Consider the following 18,903-nt stretch of genomic DNA (forward strand, 5'->3'; position numbering starts at 1 on the left):
GAGATCTGCGACACCAAGTGACTCTCTTGAAGTCACACAGTGAAGCTTCCAGGCAGAGCTGGGATTCCGGCTGGAGTCCTCTCACTGGCACCCCGAATGCTTTCTGATGTTTCAAATTATTCTCTTTTCACATTTCTTTCCTTCCTTTGTTCTGACAATGCTTGGCATGTTTTTTCCTCCCTGCACCTATATTATAGAATCGATTTCCCTACTTTATGGCATAGAATTGCATTCTCCAGGCTTCTTTTCCCTTCTCTGGCATGTTGTCTCCTCCACTCCCCACACACATTACCCTCTAATTCCTGTCCTGTCTTTCTTCTCGTTTCCTCTTCCTTTCCACCTCCTCCTCATCATTGTCCTCCTCTTCCTTCAAGAGCCAGTGTATAGCTACTCCCTCAAAGAATCCTTCCGCAAGCAGCCCAGGAAGAATTCATTGCTTCCTTTTGGAGATCTCATGTATTTTCATGCCTCTGTGCTGTAAGTATTCACTCCACTTGATAAATCTTGTTGTCTCTGGCCACAGCCTATGCACTTCTTGAGAGTGGGGCTTTGCCTGGGCACCTCTGAGTGCTGAATATCTAGCAGATGGCCTGGTACTCAGTAGGTGCCAATGCATCCCTGTTGTGGTCCATTCAACAGCTCTTAAGTGTGAGTGGCTGCAAAAATCTTGTCTCACCCTAGAAGGTATAGAAGGGGGGCATTGAGGGGTAGCACTTGCCTCTTTGCACAAGGGGCATTGCCTCGTTTATTTCACCCAGTCCCCCAGACACTGAGGGAACATTGCAATGATGCATTTATAGAGGAGGAAACTGAAGTTCAGAGAGGGAGGTCACTTGGGTGAGGACACGCCCTTAAGAGTTTAAAATTTTCTTTTTCTGAAGGCAAAGTCTGTCCCCCTTTCCCCACACCACATATGCCCCACCAGGAAGGAGTGATTTTGGTGTGGTCATAACTGAGTTTTAATTTCCTGTCTCTTCTTATCTGGACCCAAGCTTCTGGTTATATTCACAGATCGACAGATATTTAGGGAGAAGCTTTCTCTATCAAAGTCTAGGCAGAGGCTCTCAACCCAGGGTCTGTGCTGATGGTCCGTGAAATCCCCTAATAATAAATTTTCACTTTCACCAACTTCTCACTGAAATTTAGCATTTCCTTCTATTGCATATTGCAGACATGGGTGTGTTAATAGCACCTGTGACTTTTTCGCCAAGAGAAATCACATGTAGTTTTTTTTTTGTTTGTTTGGTTTTTTTTTTTTTTTTTTTTTTTTGCAGTACGCGGGCCTCTCACTGTTGTGGCCTCTCCCGTTGCGGAGCACAGGCCCATATGTTTCTCTAGACTGACAAGAGGGTTACAGGTTGAGTTAAGAATGCTTGTTTTCCCAGCTTGGAGTAACTTTCAGGGTTTCAGCCTGAAAAGCAGGCTATTGTCAGTAACAACCACAACAATAAAAGTGAGGGTATCTGTGGAGTGGTTCACATACATTTTCATCCATTCACTCACTCATTCACCCATTCATTCATTCATCTGTCCAACAAAAATCTGGGTACAATGTTCCAGGCACTGGACTGCAGTGAGCATGACAGAGCCCCTGCCTTCACGGAGCTTTATTACCTCATGTCATCCTCACGTAACCTAAGGGTTAGGGGTTATTATCCATGATCCATGCATGGATAAACGGAGCTCAGAGAGGCAGAGTGACCTGTCTTCTCATCTAATAAGTGGCAGGGTCTGGGTTTCAGCCCAGGGCTTCTTCCTGGTAGCACAGTTGTATTTATTTCTCATTTCCCTGCTGACTGTATACGTCCCTTGATTTCCTTAAATGCAAAACAATGGAAATATCGGATATGATGGATACAATGGAAACCATGGCTATTCTCTCTCCCTCCCTCCCTCATTCTTACATTTCCACCTATCCTTCTGGGGAAGCCACATAAGGTTACTAGAAATCTGAGCTGGAGGGACCCTTAGCAATCGTCCCATCATTGTATAAATGTGGAAGTAGAGGCCCAGAGAGGGTAGAGGGTTACCTGGGGACACATAGCAGTACAAAGTAGAGCTAGACCCAGATCCCAGTCCTCCAACCTCCAGCCGGAGCCTTTCCTGCTGGAGGATGCAGCCCTGTTTACTCCCTAATGGTGGGCTCTCCTCTGGCCCTCTCAGGCAAGCCTCTCTGTCCTCCCAGGACACCAGGATCTCCCACCGTTGCTGGGCAAGAGGGCTTCTGGAGAACACAGCGCCTTTCTACCTCTCGAAGCCCACCTTAATGAGCTTCCCTATGAGATCAAGCCTCAGCATTGTCACTGAACCTTTTTGATTTCTTTTGAATATAATGATGGGATTTGCAAGGGGCAGGAGAAAGGGGGGTGGGGTGGGGGGTTGGCAAGGAAGAGGCTTTGTATGAGTGAGCAGTCAGCGCAGGGAGGAGGAGGTAGCTTTTTGCCAAAGAAGGGTGGCCTCAGAGATCAGCTGGACTCCAAGGTCACTGTGTGTGTGTATGGGTCACGCATTATCCCGGCACCCCTGGGGAAAGCCCGGATGTGACAGAACTTCTCCAGGCCACTGGCTGGTTTTGCTTCAGCGTCTGACACTCCCCAGGGAAATACGCTCCCCCTGACACCCAACTCCCACCCCCAGTTCCCTAGGTTAGATTGTCCCCTCTGCCATATGCTCTCCTGGTATCCTGTATTTTGTAAGCATCTATCATAATTTGTGATTATAGATATAGACACAGATATAGATGTAGATACAGATACAGGTATAGATACAGTGACAGGGACTTGCTGGGTGGCTGTGTTCCATTCACTGAGCTATAAGTTCCAGGAGAGCAAAGCCCATGTCTGCTTTGCTCTTTTCTGTATATTTAACCTCCAACCTCCCTGGTGGTGAGTGCCGGGTAAATATTTGTGACATGAACAAATGCATTTCCAAGATACAGCAGCCCCTTATGAAGGTGTCTGTATGAGCCTGATGATGGTGAGGGCCTCCTACATCTTCTCTCTCCTCGAGTCCTGACCACGACCCCGTGAGCTGAATTTTATTGTCCCTATTGCACAGATGGGAAGTGGCCACAGAGAATCATTTTCTCTTTGTCCGCAAGACCACACAGCTGATGGGCCTCATTCACCCCCTCCTCCTCTTCCTTCTCCTCCTTGCTTAGTCAATGAACAGCTGCCACATCCCCAGCACGCAGGGGGAAGAGAGCAAAGCAGAGTCTCTGCACGCAGGAAGTCGACAGGCTCCTCAAAGACGCAGGCACTCCCAGGAAGCTATGGGACCACTCAGCACAGCGATAGGTATTCCTGACCTAAATTAGTGCAAACCGCAATTGCTAAAGGAAAGGGGAACGATCGGGGTCAGCTGCAACACCAGTCCCGGAATCTCCAGGTGGGAAGGGATCCTTAGGAGGAAGGCAGGACTCTACTGGGATTGGAGACAGACACACCAGAGCAGAGCCACAGTGTGTCACAGGGCAAGTCCCCTCACCTCTGTAAGCACCAGGTCCTGATCTGAGTGTGTGCATTTCTGGGTTAATCAACAAAATGGGGATAAGAATGGCACCATCCCATAGGGCTATAGCAAGCCCTACGAGATCAGATAGGGACTTCCCTGGTGGTTCAGCAGTTAAGACTCCGTGCTTCCAATGCAAGGGACACGGGTTCGATCCCTGGTCGGGGAACTAAGATCCCACATGCAAGTGGCCAGAAGAAAAAAAAAAAAAAAAAGAAAGAAAGAAAGAATGAGATAACCCATGTTAAGTCAAGTTCTCAGGTTGTAAGTTCTCCATAGATAGTAGCCATTGTTGGGACTCTCACCATGATGCTGTAATGCCCTCCCCCGGAGGCTTGACTGTCCTCTACCCCAATCCCAGAAAATGGCCATCCCTCCCCAGGTTGCATTCCCGCAGTGGCCAACAGAGCAGGACCTTGGCAGATAGTGTTCCCATTGCTCAATAGCTCTGACTTTCAAAAAGCCCAAATCTGCTTCCCTGCGCCATATGCCAGCCCACCCCGGCCCAGAAGCCATCTACCAGCTAATCTCGATAAGGCAGAGGCCATGTGCCAGCCACTGTCCTAACACTGTTCCTAACATGATCTTCAGCTGGGCTCAAAACCGCTTAACTGGGCTTCCCGGGTGGCGCAGTGGTTGAGAGTCCGCCTGCCGATGCAGGGGACACGGGTTCGTGCCCCGGTCCGGGAAGATCCCACGTGCCGCGGAGCGGCTGGGCCCGTGAGCCGTGGCCGCTGAGCCTGCGCGTCCGGAGCCTGTGCTCCGCAACGGGAGAGGCCGCAACAGTGAGAGGCCCGCGTACTGCAAAAAGAAAAAAAAAAAAAAAAAAAAAAAAAACCTGCTTGGTCCTCAAAACAGAGACTTCCTTCCTTCTTTCCTAAAACAGGGATGATCATATCATTTGCATCACTGTGTGTTCATGTGGATTAGGAAGGCTGACACATGTCATGCTTGAAACGTTTCCTGGCATATTATGAATGTTCAATAATCATGAACTATCGTTACTGCTGTTGTTGTTATTGCCATCATGATTATATAAAATCGTAGTCCGTGTTGTTAGTCTAAATAAAAGCAGAATCTGCTTCTAGAACCCTTTGGTGGATGCGTGCAGCTCCCAGGGTGAAGGGAAGAATCGTCGAGGCCTGGCACACGGAACCTTGTCTAGCTTGTCTCCCGGCAGCCTCTGACATACCCCATCTCCTCCTCGACACTCCAGCTTCCCTGAATTGCTTGAAGTTCCCCCAATCAGGGTATACCCTCTGCTACTTCTGCATGGAATACGCTTATCTCATGCTACCCTCCTTGCTGTGGCTAATTCCTGCTCAGCCTTTCTGCCTCAGGTTCAATAACGCCTCCTCCAAAAAGCCTCGTCTGACCCCCCCACTACCAAAGTCTGGGTGGATGCGGTGGCCTCTTTATAGTCCTGTAGCCCCAGTTATGTGGTGAGGTTAATTGCTTTTGTTTTTCCCTTCCTCCTTAGCACATACTATGTCATATCTATGCCTATGTCTCCCCCTCCCCCCCAGGAACCAGCCCAGGGACAAATTAGGTATCAATGAAAAAATCTAAGTGAGTAAATGGCTACTGTGAGGCCCCAGGCCTTCCTTTTTTCTCCTGCATTGAGCTGCTTACATTATCCAGCCATGGCCTTTGCAGTTTTGCAGGACAGTCAGATGATTCTAATTCTAGCTGGCTGTTGGGAACCTGATAATATTTTGCATATATTATCTAATTTATTTCCCTCGCTAACTCTACCAGCTAGGTATTAATATCCCCATTTTTCAGACAAGAACACGGAAGCTCAGGGCTTAAGGGACTCACCCCAGGTCTCGTGGTGAGTGAAGCTGGGGGACACACCTGCCGCTGGGGCTGAGGAGCCTCCCTGAACGCGAGGTGAGAGTGGGCAGGGTGGGAGGGCAGCTTGATTCCTGACAAGCCCTGTCCTCGGTTCCTCCCTTTCTGGGAGCTCAGGAAACAAGGCTGCCTGTTGTCATCAGAGAGTGATTAGTCTGCACCCGTGGAGGGCTTGTCACTGTCTGGGCCCTGAGTCATCCATTAGCACCTCTCTGTGAGTGACACAGACCTTTCCCGGTGTTTATTAACAGGGGGCCCTGTCATCATCTGTTCCCAGCCGCTGGCATGGGGCTCAGCTGACTTGGCCCCGCCCAATGGAACCCAGGTGATGCGTTCACACTTAAGGAATCAGCTAGTGAGGGGATGGCAGCCTCGCTCAGCCTGGTAGGGTCTGGCTGACTCTGGTTTGAAACCAGTATCATCAGAAAAAAAAAAAAAAGAATTAGAGTGTCAGAACTGGAGAGATGCTTGGAAACATCTTAGACAGCGTCTGGACTTAATAGATGCAGAAATACAGGCAGAGTGAGGCCAAAGGAGAGACATAATAATAACCAGTTCAGTACCAGGCATGCAGTAGGTGCTCAAATATTTGTTGAATGAATGAATGATAAATGTATTTGCATCGGGTTTTTGAGTTTGTGAAACATGATCCTATGCATCTTGTCATTGCATCCTCACAATAATCCTACATGGTTGGGAGCTAGAAAGATGCTGTTCCCATTTTGCAGATGAGAAGAGTGAGGTTCAGAAGAAACTTCATGGAGGACAGGGGTTCACGGCCTGTCAGAAACCGGGTCGTACGGCAGGAGGTGAGCGGCGGGCAGGCGAGCAGGCGAGCAAGCGAGCAAAGCTTCATCTGCTGCTCCTCACCGCTCCCCATCGCTCCCCGCCGCTTCGCATCGGTCGCATTATCACCTGAACCATTCCCCCCGTCCCCCACCTCCCCGTCTGTGGAAAAATTGTCTTCCACAAAACCAGTCCCTGGGGCCCAAAAGGTTGGGGACCGCTGATGTAGGAGAAAGAATGTGGGTTCTGGAGTTGGACGTACCTCAGTTCAAATCTAAACTCCAACCCTGACCTGCAGGTTTTCCCATGTAAAACAGGAAGTGGCAGTCCTGTCTGCTGTGTCTTTTTGTAAATACAATTTTATTGAAACGTAGCCGTGCTCATTCAGTGCATTTTGCATATTGTCATTGCATATTTTCTATGGCTGCTTGTGTTCTAGAAAAGCAGAATTGAGTAGTTGGAACAGAGACCATATGGCTTGCAAAGCCTAAGATATTAACTATGGATTTCTGTATAGAAAAAATTTGCCAACCTCTGTTCTGCCTGGGGTGTGTTAGGTACTTAATTAATGTTGGTCACTTCTCCTCTCAGATGAAGGAGAAATGGCTTTACTGGGATCCTTTTTCTAAGACTTTATAGGCCTTGTAAATACCACAGTGTAACATGCAGAACCTGGAGTTGGAAGGTGTGCTGTGAGGAACACTGGCTTTAAGAGCCAAAGACCAGGGAGTTAATCTCGGCTCTGTCCTACCGTCCTACTCAGCTTAAGGATGTGTCCCTGAGCCATGAGTAGTGGGTTGAGTAGCGTCCTCCCAAAACTCATGTCTACCCAGAACCTCAGAATGTGACCTTATTTGGAGACAGGGTCTTTGCAGATGTAATTAAGATAAGGTCATAATAGATTAGGATGGGCACTAAATCCAGTGGGTGGTGTCATTGTGAGAATAGGAAAAGACACTCAGACACAAGGAAGAAGGAAGAAGGCCATGCAACAATGGAGGCAGAGATTAGAGTGATGCAGCTACACGCCAAGGAACGCCAAGTGTTGCCAGGAGCCACAAGAAGCTGTGAATATGGGCTTCCCTGGTGGCGCGGTGGTTGAGAGTCCGCCTGCCGATGCAGGGGACACGGGTTCGTGCCCCGGTCCGGGAAGATCCCACGTGCCGCGGAGCGGCTGGGCCCGTGAGCCATGGCCGCTGAGCCTGCGCGTCCGGAGCCTGTGCTCCGCAACGGGAGAGGCCACAACAGTGAGAGGCCCGCGTACTGGAAAAAAAAAAAAAAAAAAAAGAAGCTGTGATTAGGCAAGGAATGATTCTCTCCTAGAACCTATAGAGGAATCATGGCCTTGCTGACCCCTTGATTTTGGACATCCAACCTCCAGAACTGTGAGAGAATACATTTCTGTTGTTTTAAGTCACCTGGTTTATAGTACTTGTTATGGCAGCTCTAGGAAACCAGTACACTGGTGTTGTCCCCTTTTATTCCAATTGGGATTGAGGCTACTGTGACATGTACATAGGCCAGGAGGCGGCACTGGACAGTGTGCAAAGGTGGCGCAGGCTCTGTTCTTCCAGTTCTTCCTCCCCTAAGACACAGAGGGATGGGTATAGACTTCTACCAGCTTGACAGTTAGGAGAGCTCTGACTTGCCCAAGGGCACAGAGCAGGTTGGACAAGCTCAACGGTGGCCTGGAGAAAGCTCAGGACCTGACGTCAGGCAGACTTGCATGCAGACCCTGGCCGCAACACTTCACATCCATGCGACCCAGGACAAGTGACGTCTCTCCCCAGTATCCCGTTTCTCCAGCTCTACAAGGGGAGTACAAATGTATACCTTAAAGCTATGGAGACAGCATGGGAAAGGAACCTAGCACAGTTCCCCTATAGCAGGTGCTCAGGAAGTCATAGATGATGGAGATGCTGGCAGTGATGATGGTGATTTCTGGCAAAGCTAGGACTCTCACCCGATCTCCCCATCACCCCAGCCCACCTCCACCTCCAGGGCTGTTCCCTCCATCCCTTTGTGCCCTGCTATTGGGGCAGCTCTGAGCTCCAGCAGACCCCAAATCCTGCACTCAGCAGCTGGGATGAGGGACTGAGTCCTGAGTTAAGAAAATGCCAGCGTCTGCCTTAGTTCCCTCTGTCACTTCCCAGCCTGACATAATCACTGCTCTCAACTCAGTAACAGCCCCGGTGTCAAGGCTTTGTGTTTTAAATAATGTTCCCCCGGTATAACTGATGTTTATGCAGAATCAGTGCTCTCAAAAGCTAACAGTCTCCTTATTTGCACAGCCTGAGCTGTCTCCAGGTTGCCCTGGAAGGTGAAAATTTTTGCTTGTTTTTCTCCCCTCTTCCTTTGTTTCTCTCTGTTGTTCTGTCTCTGCTCTTTCCACTCGTACAGTATCTTTCTCTTCACTTTCATTCTCTGTCTTGCTGTGTCTGTCTCCTTCCCCCATCCCCTTCCTCTCTCCCCCCTCCCCTCCCTCCCTCCTCTCCACCTCCTCTGTACACTTCCACATTAGTCCTCCTTACCTTGGTATTTTCTCCTTTTTTAATCTCTGAGTCTTACTCCTGTTTCTCCCTTTCTTTCTCCTGATCTAGCTCTGCATTTTTTCTCTCTTTACACCCTTTGCCTCCGTTTTCCTCTTTTAATCTCCCTCTCTATGACACTCCTGGGTGTGTGTCTCTCTCTCTCTCTCTCTCTCTCTCTCTCTCTGTGTGTATCTATCCACTTGTCAGTTCGTCCATCCTTCCATCTATCCATCCATCCACCTTCTTCTGGATGAGGGTGTTTCTGCCTCTCAGTTCCTCTTCTTTCTTTCTAGCACATTCTCTATATGTTTATCTCTTTTCTTGCTCTCACACTCTCTCAGATTGTCTCTCCCTCCGTCTTTATCTCCTTCCCTCACTTATCACTTCTTCTCAGGATATTAATATTTTAATAGCCTTAATGTCTTTCCAGGACCCTCAACCCTTTCCATGATTCAAAAGTGGCAGATCTCCAAAGAGCTTCAGTTCAGGGACTGTTGATTCTCTTCCTCCATCTACCTGTTACCCTGACCTCAGTCTATAAAAGTTAGGAAGTGATGGATAAGCTTGCAGCTCTCTTCCTCACATATTCTTTTTTGTCCCTATACAGTAGCCCTGAGCATGAAGGATTTGGGATGGGAACCCAGAGTTGGGGGTAGGCAGGGGAGTGTCCTGTTTGGAGATACTCTTGGTAAAATTACTGATTGGTGGCGGTGGCATCCATGCCTTCTGGTGTTTTCTTTGTTTCACTTGAAAAACATTTACTTAACACAAGTTCTTACCAGGCCTTGTGCTGGGGGCTAAAGTGGAATAACTCAGTCATGAGCCTTTCACTCAAGAAGCTTACAGTCTCTTTGGGAAACCATCGAGTTGTTGATGAAGATCAGTAAAATAATAGATTTAAACAATGGACTCAAAGGGAAAAGGAATTAATTCTGCTTGGGGGAAGTAGAGAAGTTTTCACAAAGGAGGTCACAGTAAGCGTGGTGGAGATAAGGACTTTGTCCAATGTCACTACTGCGTCCCTAGTACCTAGAATGGTGCCTGGCACATAATAAACACTCAATAAACATTTGTAGTATATGAATGAATGAATGAATGAATTTGAATATGAACTTGAATTTGAAGAATTTTTAAGGATTCTTAGGATTTTGTCAGGGGAAAATTTGGAGATGAGTATCCCAGGCAGTAAAGCATGGTTAAGCATTCAGAAAAGTAAAGGTACGTACTGTACACAGATCCCCTCTTCAGGGCTGACCCACCCATCCTCCAGAATGTGGCTGAGGCTCACAGCTCTGTCCCTCACTGGGCCCTGCCTTCAGCCACAAGGAACTGCCTCTCCCAAGGATACCTACCCCCTTCCAGATGGCAGCCATACCAATGACTGGCTGGTGTGGTGTTGCAGAGGCCTGGATCCCTTGCCTCCATTCAGGGTGTCTCTAAAGGGCCATCCAAGCTCCAGAGCTCCCCTGAGGACCAACTGAGGCTTCAGATCTACATGGCATCAACCACATGGCAGAACAGCCTCTCCCTTGCCCAATCCTGCCTTGCTCACTTCCTACAAGTATATCCCAAGAGGGCTCCTTGATAAACCTCATATATGCAGTGCTCTGTCTCAGAGTGTGTTTTCAGTGAACCTGACCTAAGTTTGTGTGTTTAGGGAATGAGAAGAGACCTGTGGCTATCAAATGAAGACTATGAGGACAAGGTAAAATGTAGCCAGGTGGGTAGGCAGGAACAGATTATGAAGGACCTTGAATGCCAATGAAACTAGTTTAGATTTTCTTCTATAAGTAATGGAGAACTATTGATCCATGGGGTATCTAATTAGAGCGGAGACTTATTAAGTTCACTGGCAGTCAGTATGAAAGATGAGGTACAAGGGGATAAGGCTGGAGTCGGGGAATAAGCTAGGAGACTGAAACCTGGAGCTCCAAGCCTGAGGAGAGAAAGGATGGGGGAAGTGATGAAGGATGGTCCAGAGACATCAACAATAGTGCTCACTGGCCTCCTCTTACAACATGTACATGTACCAGCATCTCCCTTCTTTCAAAATTCCAGATTTCATGAGGCATACAACATGGAAGAATATAGTGCCTCTTTTTACTGCCTGTAGTGTCCCTTTAATAATATCTCCTGCAAGTGTAGGCATCATAAATAATCCAGTGCTAGGATATTCCTTATTTGGGACCCTTTTTCCAGAATCTTCCATTTGTATCTCTCATGTAATAGAATTTTGGCAGATCCATGGATTATGGTAGCTAGCCTAGTCTTGTGTCTTGTGAACCTCATTTGGGAAGAGTCATGCATTTGCCTAAAATCTTGTCACCTTTACAACAGCTGATGCTACCATTATTGATGGTGTGATTTGTATGCAAAAGTCTGAAAAATAAAGTTCTAGGGTACGAGGGTCAGACAGTTCTGTGTTTGTATCTTGGCTCTGCTGTTTATAGGCTGTGTAATTAATTTGGGGTAAGCCCCATACCTCCCATAGCTTCAATTTATATACACAACGTTGGAATAACAGGAATTTTGCAGAGTTGCAGAGTTCTTATGGGGAGGTCTGGACTCTGTAGAAACATGTATAATGCAAGTTGAGAGTTGTATAGTGGGAAGAACTTTCTCTTTGGACTCAGATGGAGCTTGGCACGGACTTTAGTTCTGCCACAGTATAGGCTTGGTGACCTTCAAAACACTTCACCTTTTTCTTTTTTTTTTTTTAAATGAAGTATAGTTGATTTACAATATTGTGTTAGTTTCAGGTGTACAACAAAGTGATTCAATTATATACATTTTTTTTCAGATTCTTGTCCATTGTAGGTTATTACAAGTTATTGAATATAGTCTCCTGTGCTCTACAGTAAATCCTTGTTCTTAATCTATTTTATATATAGTAGTGTGTATCTGTTAATCCCATTCTGCTAATTTATCCCTCCCTCCCTTTCCCCTTTGGTAACCATAAGTTTGTTTTCCGTGTCTGTGAGTCTGTTTCTGTTTTGTGAATACGTTCATTTGTATTTTTTTTTAGATTCCACATGTAAGTGATATCATATAATATTTGTCTTTCTCTTCTTGACTTGCTTCACTTAGTATGATAATCTCTGGGTCCATCTGTGTTGCTGCAAATGGCACTATTTCATTCCTTTTTATGGCTGAGTAATATTCCATTGTATACAGGTACCACTTCTTCTTTATCCATTCCTCTGTGGATGGACACTTAGGTTACTTCCATGTCCTGGCTTTGTGAATGATACTTCACCTTTCTGAGCCACAGTTCACTTATTGGTAAAATGGAAATCTCATGCCTACTTTCCAAAATTATGAGGATTAATGAAATAAAGGGTACCAAGTTCCAAATATATTCCTCTTTATCAAAACTAGACAACCATCAGAAATTCCATGGTGGTCCAGTTGTTAGGACTCGGCACTTTCACTGTTGGGGCTGGGGTTCGATCCCTGGTCAAGGAACTAAGATCCCGCAAGACGTGAGTTTCAGCCAAAAAAAATACAACAGCAAAAGCTAGACAACCATCGTGTCATATGATGATATACCTATTGAATTTGTTTCTTTTTTTCTTGACTTCTTATTTTTAAAATATGTATTTCATTTTCTTCATTGCAAGTATAATAAATGATGATCTCAAAAGTAATAAATGCACATTAAAATTATTTTTAACCCAGTGATACAGATGTCTCTGGAATTTAACCATCTCCTTTCTCTCCAAGGGAAGAAGCCATGCTGTCCACATACTTTGAAACCATCAATGACCTGCTGTCCTCCTTTGGGCCCGTCCGTGACTGCTCTCAGAACAATGGGGGCTGTACTCGAAACTTCAAGTGTGTGTCTGATCGCCAGGTGGACTCCTCGGGATGTGTGGTAAGTGCCATTGGCCTATGCACGTGGTGCTGGCCCAGGTGCGAAGGCTACACGCTGGAGGCCCCTCCCTGTAAGGGGCAGTTGGTCAAGGAAGCTCATGCTACTCATAGCACCTACCTCGGTGGCCTTCAGCACAGCAGGCTGCCTTGGTTTCCTCATCTGCAAAGCGGGATAATTAAACTTACCTCCTAGAAGTGTTGGAGGAATGAAATGAGATATCAGAGCTTTAGTACGCAATAGGTAGGTCCTTGAGAGCTCCTGGCCTCTGGCTCACCAACACCCCAGGCCCTGCCCCTGCCCTGCCCCACCGGTACAAGATCCACCAATCCGCTGCAAGCTCTTAATTGGATTAAGGGTCTGAGGGTGTGGTCGCTCTCAATCCCCAGGTAGAACAATGAACACCTTTGAAGGAATTCTGTTTACAGATCTCCAGAGACACCTCTGGATACGATCATGTATAAAGGTTCTCAGAAGAAATGAGTTGGGGCTTTAGCTGTCCCTAGTGTATTCACACTGGGGTTTAGCCTTCCAGGAAGCTTGCAGTCCATTTGAGAGTGAGGTAGGGCCTGCCTTATTTCTGTGCGCTCGGTGGGGAACATGTCACCTGTGCAGAAGAGAAGTTTCAGCTGAGACCTAAGGTTTGTAGAAGGCTTCCTGGAGAAGTTGGTGTCTTAACTGGCTTCAAAAGACGGGTCAACGTACATTAGGAAAAGAGTGGAGATGTGGCCAAGGCAAAGCCGTGGAGCGGGGGTGGTGGCCTTGTTTGCATGGAGCTTTAATATCAAATGGGGGATAAGGACACAGAAGAAGCTATGTGAGGATCATTGTTGCTTATAGAAGAGGGTCCTTAACTGGATGATTTGTTTTATAGGAATGACCACAGGTGCTTGTTTTTAAAATGCACATGCCAGGTTCCACACTAGAAATTTTGATTCTGTAGACGGGTTTCTGTCCCAGGAACCTGAATTTGTAACAATGTAATGTGTATATGTGTGAGACGTGGGAGTGTGTTGGAAGCACACTTGGGAAACGTTGTCCTACAAGCTGAACACCTTAGCCGGGTATTCAGTGCCTTCTTGATCTGGCCCCTTTCCAACCTCGCCATCACTTTACTTGATTCTCCACTAGAGCCAAATGGAGCTAATTAGTTGTTGTTCCTGAAGCTACTTGCCGCCAATGTAGGAAGCAGAGTGACTTTCCAAGGTCTCACCACAAGGTGGCAGGATGGAGGCCCAAGAACATGTCTCCAGTACTCAGTGTCAGAGCCACTTGGGGCTGCTTTCCTGAGGAGCTGAGAAGAGACAGCAGCAAAGAACCCTGGAAAGAAGGCTCTGGTCTGAGGGAAGTGGGCTTACGCCCTGACTTGGTCATTGGCGAGCTTTAAAATCTCTGTTGACCTCATTAGCCTCAGTTTCTTAATCTTTCAAAGAAAGCCACAGCTCTTGAACTCACCGGCTTTCTGAAAAACCAAAGAATGTAACTGGAAATTATTTGAGATTTACCCAGTGCCACTTGTGTGTGATATGATGAAAGCCACAGCTACTGATGTATTTATGTAGGGGGATATGATATGATATTTGGGGCCACAGAAGTTCAAGAGCACCATATGTATTTAATTTCCTATACTGCTTCTACAACTGAATTTTATTTATTTTCTGCTCCATCCATTGGCAGTGGAAACGTAATTCTAGTTCAGCTTAGGTGTGCTGCCTCCTACCACTTCCTGAATGTCTAAGTCCAAGGGGACCGAGGTACTTGTAAGGCATGGGAGTGAGGGGATGCTTGATGTGGACCATCACCTCTCAACTGTAGTACCTGCTGTCTCATCTGGCCCTTGTCCATCACTCTCCTTCCTTTTTGGCATAAGCCAGGACCTCCCTGTTCCACCTGATCTATAGGTGCATGGTCCATCCTGGCATCTGCTGCCGGTTCGCTTCATCTCCACCACCCGTCATTGGAGGCCATCTGGTTTTAACCATAAGACAGCTTACCCACCCTATTGAGGAAATGAGGCATGTCCAGCAGCTCTTCTACACAGCCCTCAGGACATGAGGGTCTGAGGGGAGCTGGCCGAAGCCCTCTTGATCCAGACAGACCATGAAGGCATTTGTAGATGGCAGCTTTCATGTCAGGGCAGAGCACTCAACCACATTTGCCATCCACTGGACACTATCTGGCAAGTGAGACACAGACCCCACCCCCCTTTGCCTTCAGATCCTTCAGACCCACCTGATTTTCTACAGCCCTCGTCCTTTCCAACCACCCATGTCATTCGCCTGGTGGGAATAGAGACAGGGTCTCTTTAACAAGGTCATCTTGCTTGACTTCCAACACTGCTCTCTTCCCCCCCAGATCAAGTAGTCTTTATGGGTGGGAGGGAGGCCACTTCTCTAACAGATCACAGATTCTTCCTATTATGACTATTATCATTATTCCTTCTAATTCGACCTCAACTTCTGAAACCCAAAATTGAAAAAAAAAAAATTTCCTTCTCTTGCTTGGTGTTCTGATTCTGCTGTGCTACTCCGCTCCTGGGATAATGGGTCCTCAGGCATGCAGCTGCCCAAACTGGAGAGGCTCATAGGATGTGTGTGGTAGGTAGAATAAGGGACCCCAAGGATGTCCACATTCTACTGCCTAGAACCTGTGAATATGTTACCTTCCATGACAAAGGGGAATTCAATTCACATATGGATTTAGTTGCTAATAAGCTGCATTTTGAAGAGAAAGATTATCTTGAGTCATCAGGATGAGCCCAACGCAACCAAAGTCCTTAAATATGGAAGAGAGAGGCAGCAGAGGAACTCAGAGCGATGCCGCACTGCTGGCTTGGAAGACGGAGGAAGGGGGTTCTAAGTTAAGGAAAGTCTCTAGAAGTTGGGTGAGGCAAGGAAACAGGTTCCCCCTCCCCCAACTAGAGCCTCTAGAAGAGGAATGTAGCCTTGTTGTGAGACCTTGAATTTAGCCCACTTGGCTTTTTTTTCTACTTCTAACCTGTAGCACTGCAAGATAAATGTGTGTTTCTTAAACTGTCATGTTCATGGTCATTTGTTACAAGAGCACTAGAACACAGATGCAGGTGAGCAAATAATATGGGAAGGGAGGTTGATCCTGGAGATGATACATAAGACATTTTCCTGTTATTTTGATTTTTAATTATTTCCAGGGAGACCCTCACCTCTCGACCAGGGATAGAGAAAGTAAAAGTGAATGAAGCATCAAAAGAGGGAGGGAAGGGAGTCTTGTGTTCCCCTTCAATGTGCTAAAGAGTAAGGGAAAAAAAAAAAAAGTTATCTATTAGAAATGTGACAAACATAATGAAGTCAGCAACGCACAGCTTGAAGAGTAAGCTCTGGTCCCATTTATTCTGTGTGGCAGTATAAACATTGCAAAATTCTAATCAAGAAAGACGGCAAAACCAAAAACAACCGTAAGCACTTAATCATGATACCCTGTGGAGGGTATGCCCACCGTCTCTGAGTAACTGCTGCCCCCTGAAGCGTTTCACTGCCTCTGTTCCCTTGTGTTATCCTGGTTTTCCCAGCTCCAGAAGGAAACTTTTATTGGACTCAACCCCGGACAATCTGGTGATCAAAACGTATCCTCCTCGGCCCCTTTAGAAATGTCAATTCACAACTCACCGTCAGTGTTCCAGTTTTCTGTTATTGTGTCATAAACCTAATTTGCAGCAACAGGGATGGACCTAGAAATTATCATTCTGAGTGAAGTAGGTCAGACAGAGAAAGACAAATGTCGTATGGTATCATTTATATGGGGAATCTAAAGAAATGATACAAATGAACTTATTTACAAATCAGAAGCAGACTCACAGACTTAGAAAACAAACTTACGGTTACCAGAGGGGAAAGGGGGGGCCAGGGAGGGATAAATGAGGGGTTTGGGATTAACATATACACACCACTATATATAAAATAGATGATCAACAAGGATCTACTGTATAGCACAGGGAACTCTACTCAATATTCTGTAATAAACTAAATGGGAAAAAAATCTGGAAAACAATATATATGTCATATATCTCATATATATGTCATATATATCATATATGACATATATATCTCATATATATGTCATATATATGAATATCACTTTGCTGTACACCTGAAAATAACACACTGTAAATCAAATATACTCTGATATAAAATAAAACTTAAAAAAAGAAGTTCTATTGAACAGTGGTTATCTAGAACACAGTTTATAGTTCTCATTTTTAAAAAATATGGCTGTATGAAGATCATACCTGATTTTTAGAGAATGTTAGTAATTTGAAAAATTAATTACATTAAGAAAAGCATGCGTTAAAAAAAAAAAAACAAACTCTGGCTTAAAACAACTAGTTTGTTTTGCTCACAGTGTTGTGGGTCAGGAATATGCGAAGGGCTCAGCTGGGTGATTTGTCTCTGATCCATGGCAGGTAGTGTATCTGTAGCTGGAGGATTTGCTTTCCAGAGGATCCCTTCACTTACATGTCTGGTTCTGGGGCTGGTGTGGCTTACAGTTGATCCTGGCTCTGTTAGACCTCAGCTGGGTCCGTCTCTAGAGCACTTGCCCATGGTGTCTCCATTTGGCTTGGGCTTCTCATGCCGTGGAGGCTGGATTTGCAAAGGAAGTATCCCAAGATCAAGTGCTCCAAGAGCCTAGGCAGAAGCTGTACGTCTTCTTAGCACGTAGCCTCAGAAGTTCTAGGACATCATTTCTACCACAATCTATTGGTCAAACAGGTCATTGATTTCAGCTCAGATCCAAGGGAAATGAACTGAACTTCACTTGTCCATGAGAGGAGTAGCCAAGAATGTGTGGCCATCTCTAATCTACCCATTTTCCTGCAGCTTGGACTCACAGACCAGGAAGGGACCCTGGAGATCTTCTAACCAAGCCAGCACCTCTCCCACTATACAGACAGAAAAACAAAGGGCTAGAAAGATGTGGGAGTCGCTCAAGTTCATGTAGGGAAGCAGTAGTAGAATCAAGATTTGATCGCAAAACTCCTTCCATGCAGTTGTACCTTCCTAGGTCATGGCCTTTTAGCATCATCGTTGCCACTGTAGGAGTCCAAGTATTGACTTAGCAACACTGTATCCAGCACTGTGAATGTAACAGAGGATACAAGAACAGCAGCCCTGCCTTTTTTTATAAGCTAGTTCAGAAGGCAAGATGGGCTTCGACAGGGCTGCAGCATGACCTTGAACAGGTCACTTTGTATCTCTGCACAAGAATATCCACAGGGCTGATATGAACACCAGAGGGAAGGGAGGAGATGTGGGAGAGAACCAACACTCGTTGAGCACCTACTGTGTGCCATTTCACTTATGTTCATGGCAGTTCATTGCTTATAACCACCCCCCCAGATGGGTATTATTGTATCCATTTTACAAAAGAGAAAAACTAGTACTGTAAGAGCAACCATCCTCACAGTGACTGTGTGCCAGACGTGATTCTAAGTGATTTGCTTATTTTAACCAATTTAATTCTCACAGTCATCCTATGAGCTGGGTTTTATGATTATCTCCGCTTTACACATGAGAAAAATGAAACTGTCTGGTTGGGAATGGGAGTATGGAAAGAGCACAGAGGAGTGTGGGGAAAAAGGGCAGTGCTAGGAGCCTTCATGGAAATTTAGGACTGAAAGAGGTACAGAGATTTATACACTGGCTGGGCCCTATAGAGAGATGGTGTCTCTTAGGAGGTGTGTCTAATGTCAGTTTCCAGCCCTGCCTCTGAATTCCAGATCAATCCCACTCTCCCCCACCCCCTGCAAGTCACCCAACCACATTCCCATTTCCTTTTCTCCCTCTTATTTTTATTTTATTTTTTTCCCACTTTGACCTAAAAAGCCATCTGGCCTCCCAGGTATCAGGAAGGACCAGAAGACCCTGATTGCCCTTGCAATGCTGAGAGGCAACAACAACAAAAATGCTGCCTTTTAAAAAGCCAAGATGAGTAAAGTTACAAATTTTCATTTATTATAGGTCAGGCTCCTCTTTGGCACCACTCAGAGGGAACAAAGACTGACATCTGGTTCAATTAGGGAGAGGGAGGCTGCTTCTTTCCATTCCTCATGGTTTCCCCTTTCAGTGACTCAACTGGACTGTAATTAAAGGAAACAAAACTCAAGAAGAGCGGGGGACACAAGGAAGGGGAATCAGAAGAGTGAGAACTCGCTTTGAAGCCCAGCCCAGGCCCCGCTGACTGGGAAGCCCAGCGCAGTGTGCCTGGCTTCCTGCCCTTCTGTACAGGCAGAGCAGGGCTGAGCCTTGGTGGGGTCTGGGCCCTGCCAAGTGGGTCTTCAGCCCAGAAATGGACTCTCCATCCCTGCAGGTCAGCGAC

The 18,903-nt window shown here is 46.3% G+C and overlaps 1 protein-coding gene across 5 annotated transcripts in view; it reads left to right on the forward strand.

Moving 5' to 3' along the window:
• Positions 1–18,903, forward strand: part of ASTN2 (astrotactin 2) — a 911,658-nt gene that overhangs the window by 536,926 nt on the left and 355,829 nt on the right. For all 5 annotated transcript variants that reach the window (XM_059071227.2, XM_067040875.1, XM_067040874.1 and 2 more), the window contains one exon: positions 12,405–12,555. In XM_059071227.2, coding sequence (XP_058927210.1) covers positions 12,405–12,555 — 151 coding nt within the window. The remainder of the gene's footprint in view (positions 1–12,404; positions 12,556–18,903) is intronic.

Source organism: Kogia breviceps, chromosome 8 (assembly GCF_026419965.1).
Source record: "Kogia breviceps isolate mKogBre1 chromosome 8, mKogBre1 haplotype 1, whole genome shotgun sequence".
Taxonomy (NCBI): domain Eukaryota; kingdom Metazoa; phylum Chordata; class Mammalia; order Artiodactyla; family Physeteridae; genus Kogia; species Kogia breviceps.